Here is a 14688-nt window from a genome sequence, read left to right on the forward strand (position 1 = left end):
AAGAGTATCTATGATGCAATATTCATGATGCTATACATGCATATAATTCGCTCCATGCAGAAACATGCATTTATATCATAATAAACTAATATAGTTACATTCTGCACATAGAAACGTTTATAAAAAAATTCTACTTGTATCAGTACAATAGAGCAAGGTTAACTTTTATAATTATACCAATATATTTTCCAGCAAGGAAATGCGAATTGTTAGTTAATGATCAAATTTGTGTCGTTTTGCATGTAAATGAATAACAAAGGAGTCAGGGGATGGATGCAGATGTCATGAAATGTGCCTCATCTGTTAGTAACTATAAATAATCTACTTATCGGATCCTAGTTTAAAACTAGTGTCGATCAAATTAAAAAATTGTTCAATTTTGAAACGATAGATTTTTTTTTTTTTTTTTGTTTTTCGAAAAGTCACACGCAAAGGAAGAAGACCAAGTGGGCCAGGATACTTTTCATCGATGATCAGGACATAATTACCGCATCCAAACTCGTCAGATCCGTCAGCACAGTGGATAACATTGTCGCATCTCTCGACTTCCGCTATGCATTCACCACTGGCACATTTCCATTCGGCAGGTGAGCAGACACCTTGACACAAGTCACAACAGCTCAACAAAAAGCGTTAAAGAAGCTTCGACAAATGAGGTAAATAACGAGGTGACCTTCGGCGCCTTTAAAGTGACCACCAGGATATCATATTTCCTCCTGGTCGTCGCTCAATTCTCGCGAGACTTATCTTTACGACGATGAAAGGCACCAAAGTGGGGGAAAAAAGAGGAGAAATGAACGGGACACAATTCGTCACTCGAAATTTTGCATCTCCTCGTTTGAAAATTCAATCATATTTTTATTTACGAAAATAATAAAAATTTCAATCCGCGCAATTTTCTTTCCTTTCATCTATCTAATCAAATTTATCCGTTCGATTTTTACGGTTCAATTTTTTCTCGCCCGATAAAAAATAACATATATTTTGGAAAACGCAAGAATGTTCGAGTTCGAGTGATTTGAAACGGAAGCACAAAGGAGGCTTACCACAACCACGCTCGTCACTGCCGTCGAGGCAGTCGAAGATATTGTCGCATTTGCGTCGAAGCAGAATGCATTGTCCGTCGTCGCAACGCATTTCCTTGCTCGGATCGCATTCCCTCGGGCTCTCGGTTGCACCGCCCGGCCACGGCTGGCCTGAACGTACATACACAGACAAGCACATTGCCAGCTACTAGGCGCAAGCCTTTCTACCAATGTGAAAGAAAAAGAGAGAGAGAGAGAGAGAGAGAGAGAGAGAAAAAGAAAAAGAGAGAGAGAGAAAAACACATACGACGAACAAGGACAACGATGCTGTCGTTAGAACTAATTCAGAATTGAATCTAACTGGCCAGTCAGTCAAGGTCAACTCCCCACGAGCTTTTTTTGCACGCGTAAAGAAAAGAATTTAAACGGTCGAAACGTGTACAAGGATCAAATGAATTTGTTGGCCCTCGTGGCCCTCGAATCATTTTTAACCCGTCCCCGATCTTGAGTTGACATTTGAATTTATCGATGCGAGGAAGATCACTTTTTTTTACCCAGATATATTTTTCGTCTTTGTCATCACAGTATCACGAGGGTTGAAAAGAGTTAAATTAGGTATCGAGCGGTTGAAGGTATTCGTGGGGCACCCCATTCGAGGTCGGAACGGAATATAAAAGTTGGTATGCAATAATTCGTCCGAGTTCCGACTAATTTAAGTTGAACGAAGAGAGATGGATACGGATCGATTTCGCTTCGTCTAAAGTAAAGGAGTAAAAAATTAGTTAATAAATCGATAATGATCGATCAATTTTTTTTTTTTTTTTTGTGTATCTAGAGAGAATCTAAAAGTGTTTCTTCATCGGAATGTGTCAAATAGTCTTCCATTTAGAGTACAGACTATGATTTCTTATCGATAGTATAATGTTAATTAATACGAAGGAAATAACAACCAATTGAGAGAAAAAATGTTTTTTTCACAGCAATTATTTTAAAATGAGTAATAAGTAACACAATCTACAATGTATTTTTTAGGATTGCAAAATCTCTTCACTTTTCTCGATTCAACTTTTCGATCGACAAAAAAATCACTTAATCGATTTGTCAATTGAAAATTTAAAAGAATAAAGAAATTCTTGATCTTTATTTCGCTTCTCCCAGCGCGACACTTGAGAACCAGTGTTAGTTATATTGATTTTTGAAAAAAAAAAAAAAAAAAAAAAAAAAAGGACACGGTTCCAGTAAGTTGGAAAAACTAAAGCCGGAAACGAAGGAGGCTTCTTAGCCAAGTTCTGCTTATATATCAAGCTAATGAATTAATTAGCGGTGAGTAAGCCAGCATCGTCATCCCCGTTGTCAAGTATTAAGCAAACGAGAAAAACGCGTCTACCCAGCCAGGGGTTTCTACTACCCTACGTGGAGAGAAGGAGGGGCCCTCCCTCTCTCTCCCCCCGTGTATTCGTAAACACGTTTCTTTGACGTGCAGTAGGGCAGGAATGAAAGGGGGGGAAGGACGAGGAAGAGGCAGGTCGAGTACAATCGAATGGTGGATGGTGTAGAGCAAGCGAAATGTATCGTAAAGCTCATTTGTTGTCGCTTGGTTGGAACGAACTATCCCGCCATTTTGTCGAAATAATGTATAATACAAAATTTCGCGGATATAAGAACGTTTCCTTTGCCGAAATGTGACATTTTTTCGCGAAATATAAATTGTAAATTATTTTCGATTTTATATGGAGAAAAAGAGATCTGAAAGTTTCGTTTCCTCCTCGAAAGAAAATTTTTATCTTGTTTATTTATCGAATCAAATTTCCATATTTCATTCATTTCTCACGAAATCATTCGTGAGAACAGGCGGAACGTTCCTTCCAACATCGTCGTGCGCGTCGTCACATCGCATAACAACAAAACTCGCAAGATCAATGTTAATCATCAAATTGCATTGATTTCGTTCGAATTTTTTTTTTTTTTTTCGTTCCATTCGACTATAGTATCGATTCAATTTTTTACGAAACCATTGATCGAGCAAATTTGTGGATAAAAAAAAAAAAAAAAAAGAAATGCGAATTACATCGCATCACAAAACTCTCAAGATCAATGTTAATGACCAAATTGCACTGACTTCGTTCGAATTTTACACTTTCTTTTTTCGTTTTTTTTCGTTCCATCAACTTCTTCTTTCACATACATAGTATGTATCGATTCAATTTATACCATTGTTTGACCATTGATCCAGCAGATTTGTGAATAAAGAGAGAAAAAAAAAAAGGAAAAAAAAAATAAATGAAGAGGGTGAAAACTGAGCGTACTGATAGGTGGAGTGGCGTGTGTAATGGTTTCGTTAGCGCAATCTTCGTCGCTCTGATCCGGACAATCCGGTTGGCCGTCGCACCTGTAGATACCCTCGATGCACTTGTTCCCGGTGATACATTTGAACTGGGTAGGTGTGCATTCCCGTTCTGTTTATGGGGGGTCGTTTGTGTCGCAGCAGGAATACACAAGAGCAGAGAATACACATTTATATATATATATATATATACACAAGTTATGTCGACAATGAAAATGCTGTTTTGTATAAGGGGAAGGAATTCTTTTTTTTTTGTTCTGGGAGGACAGGGATAATCGTTCGATCCGTTCAAGAAAGAAGAAGAAACAATGTTTTTCTGAAATATTGAAATTTTTCCAGCCCTTTTTTTCTTTTAGGGCAAACAACACTTCGATCGATGCTGTAACTCGGGCGACGATATAATATTTATTTATTTTTGATTCCATTAGAATATCATGAATCTCTTTTTTGTGTAAGAATCGTGAAATTGATATTACGTGAGGTATTAAAAGTTTCGTCTCGAGAAAAATTTTAATTTGGGAAAGAGATTTTGTAAGATGAGTATATAATAATTACGTTGAGTAAGGATGGGTTTTTCTCATCAATTTCTCTCATTTTTGTAAAAAAATGATTAAAATTCATCACATCGATATATTTTTTGCAAGAAAAATTAGGTTTCTTTTTTTTTTTTTTTTTTAATTTCTTTCTTCCACGTCGAGAGACACCTTGTCCTCCTCGATAAGGGATAATAGTTGATTAATCAAGAGGGGTATAGGTTGTAGGGTTTCGATTCTGTTATGACATCACGAAAAGCTCGAAGCTCGTCCACGAACAACGAAAGCGTTCGACGAACAACGATACAGAAAGCTATTATATTTGCTTATTGAACAATACGCGAGGAACTCGTAGATCCTCATCGTAGATTCTAGCGTTTCGAACTGGAATTAAGGAAATTTCTATAACTTTCTCATATAAGACTCGTGAATCTATGTACAATTAATGATCTGGAGAGGCGAGGGTTAAAACTTTGAAGCAACCAATGTACAAATGTAGCCACCATGGATGAATAAGAGCTTCAACATCCTTTTCTTTCTTCGTTCAACTCGAAATTTCGTTGAAAAGAAAAAAGAAGTTACCGTGAAAAATACTCCATGATAAAAAAAAAAAAAATCAAATTATCGTTTTCTTTCCAAAGTTTTAATTCGAGTCATTCTGTTGCTCTTCTCTTCAACCATTACGAATCGAATACAAAAATGTTAAAGCTTTCTTCACCCAGGTTGACGATCCACTGTAAGTTCAGATTACTTTGCAAGCAGAAGCAGAGGCCATCAGAACACAGGACGATACTTTCCAACGCGTCTCTTACTCAATTCTAATTCTAATAAAATAATTTACTTCGTTTCACATTTCACGTGCCAACTTTTCACCATTCGCCCTCGACGAAGATTAAAATTAAGTTAATCACTTGCTTAAAATGTCAAAATTAAACATTTTTACTCGTAGCTATTATAATCTTGCCCTGTTTCACGTCGTGCAATCATTTCCAATTATCATTATCGTATTATTTCGAACGATGAATTATGGAAGAATATAAGAATCACGTGTCAATTAAAATTACGATTAAATAATTCCCCGGCGTTGTGATGGCCTCACACGATACGTAAGTGTTTATATACCGCAGTGAAGCTCGTCTTCTGCCCGTGGGCAGTCGTCGAATCCGTCGCAAACCGAGCTCTTCAATATGCAAGAGCCGTCGCTGCAGGTGAAGTCCATAGAAGGGCACGGGGCCAAATCTACAGGAGCGCCACCGGCAAAAACAGACACAGCCTGGTATTCATGGTCAACGACCGCCGTCTCGAGCTCCTTTGTCCCTCGTTTTTCGGCCATCACCGAATAGCTGTCGAAGCTCGAGCCGAGGTGGCGATGATGGGTTTTTTTTACACGTGGTTCACGCACGTGTATATGCATGTATACATATATTCGAATGTAGATATACACGTATGTACACAAAGCACGCGAGAGGAACCATCACGTGGGCGTGAGACACACGTGTGGAGAGAGAACACATTTAAAGCGTGGGGAGGGGGGAGGTATATGTCGGTATATATACATTGAAAGCATCTCTGTTACACTGGTGAAAATGATATATATTTTTATTATATGGGGGAGGGAGAACTGCCAGACTGCGATACTGGATCATGACTTCACTTCGTGTTCATCCTATTGTTAGTTCATCCGAGTTTTCAATAACTATTGTCTGTTGCTTTGGTATTGTGCGTGTCTTTTTTCGAACTTTTTTTTTTTTTTTAAGAGATATCGTGTTTCTTGAACTAACGATTAATTTAATTTTATCGCATTCTCGAAAATAAAACGAAAATTCTGATGGAGGACACCACTTGGATCGATATGAAAGTAACAGTTTATATACGTTAATTTGTGCATGGAATTATTTCAAGGTAAATCGTCTCGAGTTTTGACAGATCAAAAAAGGGTTGAAAATGTGAGAAAATTTTTATATAACGTTTATCTAACCTAGTTAATTTATATTTATATTTCTCACTCTTCTGAGAATAGAATAGATTGGAGACTAAAAATAATAAGCTTTTGCACGAGGATCAAAAGTAAAGCTAAAAAAAAAAAAAAAATGGAAAAAGAATTTACAATTTTGTTTTTTAACTAGATTTTATAGTTTGACATATATCTCGAGCTTGCTTTAGTTGTATAAAAATCCAAAACCCATTATTCTTCTTTAAAATTGAAAAAAAAAAAAAAAAAAAAGAAAATAATTCCTCGAGTCATTTTTCATCGAGCGTCTCTTTCTCCAATGGCACAGGATGAATTGCCACGATACAATATTCACAACCTGGCAGAGTATCACGCGATCACTGGGTATCATTTTATGTACAAAGGATTCCTTCGAAGCTGACTAACACTTAAAGCAATCCGAACCAAGCCTCCCTCTCGAAGGCGATTAGGTATTATATAAAAGTTCTTTGTATACAGTGTGTGAGTTTGATGGACGTGTAACTAATTTCTCGTGTCTGCCTTTAACTGAAGGCTTTAACTGAGAATCTCGAACGATCAACCAAAAGAAACGGGAACGACGTTGTTTGATTTCCAAACAGAATTCAATCCCCAGTCTCAATCGTTCAACCTCGAGGATAAATAAACGGATCAACGAATTACCTTATTGTAATTCGTTAAACGGATAAAAAACGGATTGTTAGATCTAGATACTACTCCTTTTGCATTCTTTATCCATCTTGACACGATCTAACTAAAAAAAAAAAAAAATTAAGTTAAGCTCGTTCAAGTTTCTCAACTGCAATTGATAAAATCCTACGATCGAAATACGAATCGAATGCAAAAGAAGAGAGAAAGAACATGTGTGGAGAAAGAAAATTACTAACATGTTCTACCCTTGAAGGCCTTTGTACAGCAAGAAATTGAACGTCACAAATTAAGTACTGACACATATACAAACATATATCTTCTTCCTAACAACATCTTATATATATTCCACCATTTTGAAGAAGCCACCACATTTTACAGCACTTCCAATAGAATCCCTTTATATTCATTTTTTTTTTTCTCTCTCTCGACATCCAACGATATTTCTCATCGAAGAGCAAGTGTTTCGAAGATTTCCCACGAAGAGAGAAGTTAAAGAGTTGCAGTAGTAGAGTGGAAGAGAGGATATGTCGAAGAGTTTAGCCTGTTTCTACCTTCCGTCTCACAGTCAGCTTCGTCAAATCCATCGTCACAATCAATCTCGTTATTGCAGAGGAGAGAGAGATTGCCGATACAGGTCCCGTTGCAGAGGAACTCCCATGACATGCAAGTCGGGCCTTCGTCAGACTCGTTCGACCCGTTCCCGTTTCCATTCCCATTTCCATCGTTCCCATTGTCACAGTTGAACTCGTCAGTGCTGCCCTCACAGTCCATCACACCGTCACAGATCTTATCTCTCTCGATGCACGTTCCATCCTCGCAAAGAAACTGATCCTGATCACACTTGAATGCCTCTGTGGTATCCCACCAATCCGTGCTCGTCACATCGACGAACACATCGCCATATCTTTTGGTAATCGTCTCTTCCATGGAATTGTAATCCCTTGCCCATTCCATCGTGCTATCTTCCTCGCAATTCTCTCCAGATTCCTCGTTTATACCATTTTTGCACTTTGCCTCGTTCGTGGAAGAATTGTTAATCGCTGACAAACTCGTGGAATACGTTTCACCGTGTTGAGCTTGTTCTTTCCTTCGTTGGTCCACCGTTTCTCTCGATTGGAACTCTTTGAAAGTGTGCTCCATCGGTAATGTCGCGTTCACGGAGGAAATGGGATGATTATTAAAGTTGGTCCGGTCAACGTTACCTCTTTTCCCCTCCTTGCTCGAGTTTTCTTCTCGAGTTTTCTCCTCGCTCGGATTCTTCTCGCTGATAATCTCTATCAAATTCGGTGGCTCGGTCGGTAACGAACGATTTTCATAAAGAGGCCTCGCGAAATTATGACCAAACACTACCGCGAATTCTGAAACCGAATTTTGAGAGGAATCGGGGGAATTGTCGTAATCGGGGTTGGAAAACGTGGAACTTTTCTCGAAATCGATCAATCCGGAGTCGATCTTCCCGTCGTTTTTCAGAATTTTCTCGATCAACTCTTGATAATTCTTTTCCTTCATCTCGTACAACCTCTTCCAATAATTCACGCACTTCGACGTGCAATCGTACACTTTGTCTTTGAAGTTTTCGCTCGTAGGAATGGAGAGATCGGCGGACAGTCTGGAGTCGCTCAACAGATTTATGCGAACTTTGGAATTGTTTCGACCCGCCTCGAACAATTCTGTCTCTACTTTCGCCGATAAATCGTAATTCTCGCTCGGTATCGTAGAAATCGTTGAAACCGACTGTGTCGCGTTGTATCTTTGAAAATACAAATCGGTGAGATCGTGCTCCTCTTCTCGTTCTGCACTCGTAGAAATCCTTAAAATGGACGGCGTCACGGCGTACTCGCGAAAATATTTGGTGAAACGTTTCTCTGCCTTCGAACCGACAATATCCGATTCTACAGAATTCTTATTCGAATCGTCAGCAAGTACGTCAAACAAATTTGAGTTTTCCGTGGTTCTGGAAGAAGAATTTTCCACGTCCAACGATGCAGTCTCGTCTAATAGAAGTGTCGTTTTTTCCTGGGCCATTTTTTCCTGGGAAGAATGCTTGATTCTGAACGAAACGAAAGAATTCGTCTCTTCATCCGCGATGGCCCTCAAATGTTTGTCCAAATCTTCCTCGGAGGACCAATTCGTGTTTGAAACATCCGAAGAGTCGACGAAATTATCTCGTCGCCTTAAGATCCATTTCGTAACTGTTTCTGTATTTGTGCCGATATCTTCTTCCAGATCTTCACTTTTGGTCGACAATAATTTTTCACTTCCTTCCGTAGTTGTAACGAATTCATCGGCCGTTAAAGACGATACATCTTTCATTCCTGATTCCGTGGTTTTCCCCTCGACTTCATCTTTCAACTTTTCACCTTCTTCCATCGTGGAACGCTCTATCTCCGTCGTAACCGAGATATCTTCCTCCATAAATGTTGAGACTGTGATATCGTTCGTCGTAGTTCTCCAAGTATTGGTCTCTTCACCTTTCAAACTTATAGTTTGCAATTTATCGTGAAACGTCTCATCACTTTTCGTTCTATTCGCTTCATTATTTATCCAAGTACTACTCTCTTCGTTTCCTTCTTCAGAACCGGTAGTTTGCAATGTATCGTAAAATGTCTCGTTGTTCTCCGTCGAATTTGGAGTGGTTGAACCAATAACTTGCGACAATGTCGTCGAGTTTTCGGGGATCGTGTGGCCAAAAACTAGAAATGCTTTTCTCGATTCATCCTCCTCCACTGCCTTCTTCTCGCTTTTCTTCGACTTCTTCTTTGCACGCACCCTTCTCCTCGACACGCCGAGCGAAGATGTCTCGTTTCTCTTATCGCTCTTGAACCTCCTCCCCTCCTTGCCCAGATGCTTCTTCCTGTTCTTGTTCCTGTCCTTCCTGTTCTTCCTGCTGACAACATCTCGATCGGTGACGTTTCTCGCTTCCTTCAACGAACGTTGAAAATTTTTGCCAGGTTTCAAGTAATTATTATCGATATTCTTAACTTCCTTCAAATAACTTGGAAAATTCTTGTCCCGATTATTTTTCTCGAATCTTAAGATATTCTTTGGATACATCTTGAGATACTTTCTCTTCAAATTTTTCTCTCGATTCCTCTTCGAGTTTCGCCGCTTAAAACTATTGTTGTTGTTGATGCTGTTGTTGTTATTCCAATTCCGTTTTCTCGATTCCAAAAACTTCAGAAACAAACTTCTATCGTTGTACACGTTCCTCCATAACGATTTTTCTGCGACGACGATCACGATGAAGATATATATATATATATATATATACGATTTTTCAACAACCAATTTTTTTTTCTCCTCCTCAGAAAGAGAGAGAGAGAGGAGGAGAAAGGGGAAGAGAGAGGATGATATCGAGGAAAATGTACCTCGATGGTGGAGACATCAACGAGGGAAAGAAGAGGAAGAAAGAAACTGAAAGAACAAGATGGCGGATCGTCACAGAATCCGTTTCATTTAATTGAAAAACAACTTGAAAATTTCAAGAAAATTTCCCTTTGCAATGTTCTCCAATCGATGTTGTTAAAAAGCGAATTGTTATAGCATACGCGTAATATAACGTAACATTGGATTGGACCACTGAAAATTGGCGCAAATGATTTCAATTTTAAATATTCGCAGCAACAGATGTGTGTACGCGCATTATTAAAACTCAATTTTCAAGACCGACGAAATATTATACAACTCTAAAACTCTGCCTCTCCCTCGAGCAACACGAATCGAATTTAGGTTAGGTTTCTCAATTTCTCACGAATTAACTCTCTAACAATCTCAAACCCATTTAATTTCTTCCTCTTCTTTCCAGTCTCCACTACTGATCAACGGAACAACATAAAACCTCATTCTCACCACGCACCAAGACCTCTGTCCTACACAATCCAATCCAACATTAATCGAAACGAATCTTCTATTCCAACCAATAATAATCTAATCCCTCGATCTAAACGAGTGAAACAATTATTACTATTATTATTATTATCATCATTAACGAAAAGCAAAACACGTGAATTACTCCCCTCTCGATTTCAAAATCATCATCGCCTTGAGCCGAGTTGAAAATAAGAAAAGAGGAGGAGACAGACACGGTGTTTCAAAATCCATCAGAGTGTGCGGTGTCGGTGTGTGTGCGTGTGCAATTGTGAGGGTATATATGTTTGCGTGTAGTAACAGGTGTGTAGAATGGTGTGAATGGCATAATTACCGCAGTCCCTCTCGTCAGAGCCGTCTGAGCACTCCTCCATCCCGTTGCACTGCAACTCGTAACCGATGCATCGTCCGTCCGTGCAGCGAAACTCGTTCGCTCCGCAACCTGCTCCACACACCACACTCATGCACATTTAACCCTTTAACGGATGCCACCCAATCGTAGCCGCGCTACCGGTCGACGTCATTCGTCATACGAGGGGTGAATGGAGTAATTGTTTACTTGATCTTGGAGACTCTCGAACGGATTTCGAGGGGGTATCGAATTGGGTTGGATGAGTAAGAAAGTATTAACATACGAGCATTGGATAAGATTATTTGTAAATTGTAACGATATTTTTCCAGGCAAATATGTATATCAACGTGGTGACGAATGACAAGTGTTAATTAGGGACAGATTGGTGACCATTTGTAAGAGTCTCTTGGACAGTACTTTGATAACAATAGTAACAATATTAATGAGTCGACGAGCGGAGGAATGTAAATTTTAAGATAAAATTATCGGATGGTTTCCACCTAATTCTGTCAAGATATATCATCAGCTTGCATTTGTGATGGATCTTGTGTTTTAAAGTGCATTAACTTCGAATAAAGAGTTTTGTTATTATTTTTATTCGTGTCTTTTTTTTTTTTCTTTTCCTTTTACGTTTCACAGAAAATTCAATTATTCACACAAATGTAAATTATCGAAGAATACTCCCTTTCCATAATATTAATAAAATTCATTCGTTTCATTAATCTTGTTACTGATAAAATCCATATCAAAAGAATTAAGAAACTATCTTAGAAAAAAAAAATGTGATTAAATCCACAATTAAATGGAAAAACAAATAAATCTATTTAACCCATCGATTAATCAACGTCCACCAACAATGGTGGATCATCAGGTAACATTCTTCTTTTCCTCGTCGAGGGAAGGAGGAGGAGGACTCTCCTCCGTCCAATTGGTGATTTGGAACGAAAAGAAGACCCGAGTGAATGGCACGGTTAAAGGGTTAAAAGCGCAGTCAAGCTTCTCATCAGCCCCTGCTTCACAAAATAAAACACGCGCGGGCTTACGATTCAAGCGTGCTCCCCTCTCAACGTGTTTCCTTTTCACCCTTTCCAGCCGTCGATACCCTCATTGTAACTATCCCTCTCCCCTGTTCAGAATTCTCTTGCGATGATGAATAGCGTGGCGAGTGAGCGATGACTTCAATTCATGATTCATGGCTAAATGATGAATGAGCCAATGAAATTCCGTGAAATTTCGAATCACTTTGAATTTTAATCGCGGAGAAATTCTTTTCGTATATACAGGGTGATCACTCTGAAATCGTGGTACAAAGATTCTTCGTTTTGCGCGGAAGAAGAAGAAGTACGTCGAACGATAAAGTTTGAGACTTTGTGATATAATAAAACAGGTATAGGAAATTGTTATATTTTAATAAATGTTAATTCAATTTAATAAAATATCCCCTTTTGATTTACTCTACACGATAAAACTGGATTTTTATCAAAAGTATTTCTATACTTTTTCTAGTTTTTAAATACAAACACGAAGGGAAAATCCCTAGTAAAAGTTTTGCACCACGATTACAGAGACATCTAGTTACATTTTCCACGAAAGATTCCTCGCGAAGATTACTTTTTTTTTTTTACGTGAGATACATATTAAATAGGTTTTTTCGATCAATCTTTTTTTTTTTTTTTTTTTTTTTTTCGATTGAATTATTAAATTCTAAAGTGATTCGAAGGTTGTGGCCCGATCGAAGGGGTAATCTTCGGGGGATGGAAATCTGTTGAAGCGTGCCATGGTGGAAAATTACAATTGGGGATGGGGAAGAGACCGCTTCCGGTCAGGGATTTCCAACACGGGGGAAAAAGAAATAAAAAAAAATACGTTCCAACCAAATTCACTTTGGATTCAATTTCCCATCGCTGAATAAATTTTCTTAGGATAACTTTAGGGGGGAAAAAAAAAATTATATCTGCCCCTGAACAATTTTTCCGATCGAAGAGGAGACGGAGATTCATTCATTCGGGGCTGATTCTTTTCTTTTCTTTTTTTTTTTTTTTTTTTTTTGCTCGAAATTGAAGACCAATTTTTCAAAAAAAAAAAAAAAATAATTCAAGAAAACGAATTTTACGAAATTAACGATAAATATCGATGGACAATACAGGCTCGTCTCCTTCTCAGAGACGGTAGAAATTAAAGAGAGAACGTATCTTGATCTCTCCCTGTTTTTTTGCAAATTGAATAAACGTTTTTTCCACGAATGACACGAGAGTCAATCCGGATCAATTAACAGGTCGTCACTGTTCACGATCGGCTTGTTGCTTTCAAGAAATGAGCTCACACACAAAGTGGTTCTCAAACACCTTCTCAACTTTCGAAACTACGTACACGTGTAACGACGATGACGAGATACGAGGTGATCGATCGTGACGAAGATTCCATCAGATCATTGGAATCCAACGTCTCTCTTTAAGATTCCTATCGTAACTTGGGAATGATTAAAGCAATTTCTTCTGTTCATTATTAAAAGGCAAGAACGGGCTGACTCACCACACTGCTTCTCGTCCTCCCCATTGCGACAGTCTATGTTCTGATTACACCTTTTGTCGATGCTGATACAGGTACCATCCAGACACCTGAATTGATCTCCGCTGCAGGTGGTCACTGGTGGAAAGAAAGAAAGAAAACAAAAAGAGATTAATTAGGGGAAGGATTCTTTTCTTTTCTTTGTTAAAAATACATATTTTTAATAAATAGTGTGTAGCAGTAAAAGAGTGAAGGAGGAATAAAATGAAATTGAAAATCGAAATTGAAGGTAAGATTCTTTTTAAATTGTTAATTATTAGTCTTTCTTTTAAATTTTCAATTCTTTTTTTTTTTTTTTGTTGAGAAACGATTTTGAGAAAGATTAAATAAATCAAAAAATCAAAATCAAAATTGGACTGTGGAGAAGTCTTTGGAATTTGGATATTTAATTTTTATTTTATTTTTTTTTTGATTAAAAGATAGATAAAAGTATAAGTACACGTCCACGGTCCAGTCGAAATGAAATAAAAAGAAGGAAACATAATGATACCGGTGCAATTGTATTCGTCAGAACGATCTCTGCAATCAGATCTTCCGTCGCATCTCGCGGTTTGGCTCACACAACTTCCATCTAAGCACTTGAACTCGTTTGACCGACATCGATCTACGAGCCGAGGAACAGAAAATAACGCAATAAATAAAAATTCAAAAGGTGTGAGATATAAAAATATAAAATTCATTTTAAAAACAACGAGGCGCAACATACATTTTAATTATAAAATTAAATAAAAAAAAAAAGAAAAATGAGATATAAGGTATGATAAGAATATGTCTACCAGCCTCATAAATTAATCATTAGAATTATATTTGAAAGTAGAAACGTGTTTTTCATTAGTAACTTTTTTTTTTAATACATTTTTTTAGTTAAACGAAGAAAACGTAAAGATTTTATTTTTAAAGATTTTTAATTTTTTTAAATATTCGTTTTTAAAAAAAATATATCAGTTTGATCTTTTATGATAGATTTCTTTTCTAATAAAAAAAAAAAAAAAAAGAATTGTAATAATAAAAATATAAACAAAGATACTTTATACTATATTTTGTTTTACTACAAACAATAATTTTTTACGTACTTATTGCGTAATTTATTACGTCTCTCTTGGAATAAAATATATATTTTATTATGGTCCGACCCGAATGAGATTACTTTAAAAAAAAAAAAAAGAAAAAATAGTAATATAATTTCTGCAAAAATAATTTATCTACAAACATCTACAAACATCATGTGCAAATATTTCACGTTTTCTTTTTTAAATACGTGAAAATGAATTTCAATTCAATTCTGTACAGGTTAATTTATTTTAACGAAAGAATTTATATAAATAAATATGCATGAAATATTAAATGAGATATATATACAATATATACATACCTACATC

The 14688-nt window shown here is 37.2% G+C and overlaps 1 protein-coding gene across 1 annotated transcript in view; it reads right to left on the reverse strand.

Moving 5' to 3' along the window:
- The window catches only part of trol (terribly reduced optic lobes), a 154505-nt gene that overhangs the window by 27164 nt on the left and 112653 nt on the right, over nucleotides 1–14688 (reverse strand). Inside the window, exons 12-16 of the mRNA XM_086905912.1 lie at nucleotides 13800–13913; nucleotides 13274–13387; nucleotides 3332–3481; nucleotides 1047–1196; nucleotides 489–599 (exon numbers count right to left, since the gene is read on the reverse strand). Coding sequence (XP_086762038.1) covers nucleotides 489–599; nucleotides 1047–1196; nucleotides 3332–3481; nucleotides 13274–13387; nucleotides 13800–13913 — 639 coding nt within the window. The remainder of the gene's footprint in view (nucleotides 1–488; nucleotides 600–1046; nucleotides 1197–3331; nucleotides 3482–13273; nucleotides 13388–13799; nucleotides 13914–14688) is intronic.

The sequence above is a fragment of the Apis florea genome, unplaced genomic scaffold (genome assembly GCF_048593485.1).
Source record: "Apis florea isolate Af1SG1 unplaced genomic scaffold, ASM4859348v1 contig_2492_pilon, whole genome shotgun sequence".
Lineage (NCBI taxonomy): Eukaryota > Metazoa > Arthropoda > Insecta > Hymenoptera > Apidae > Apis > Apis florea.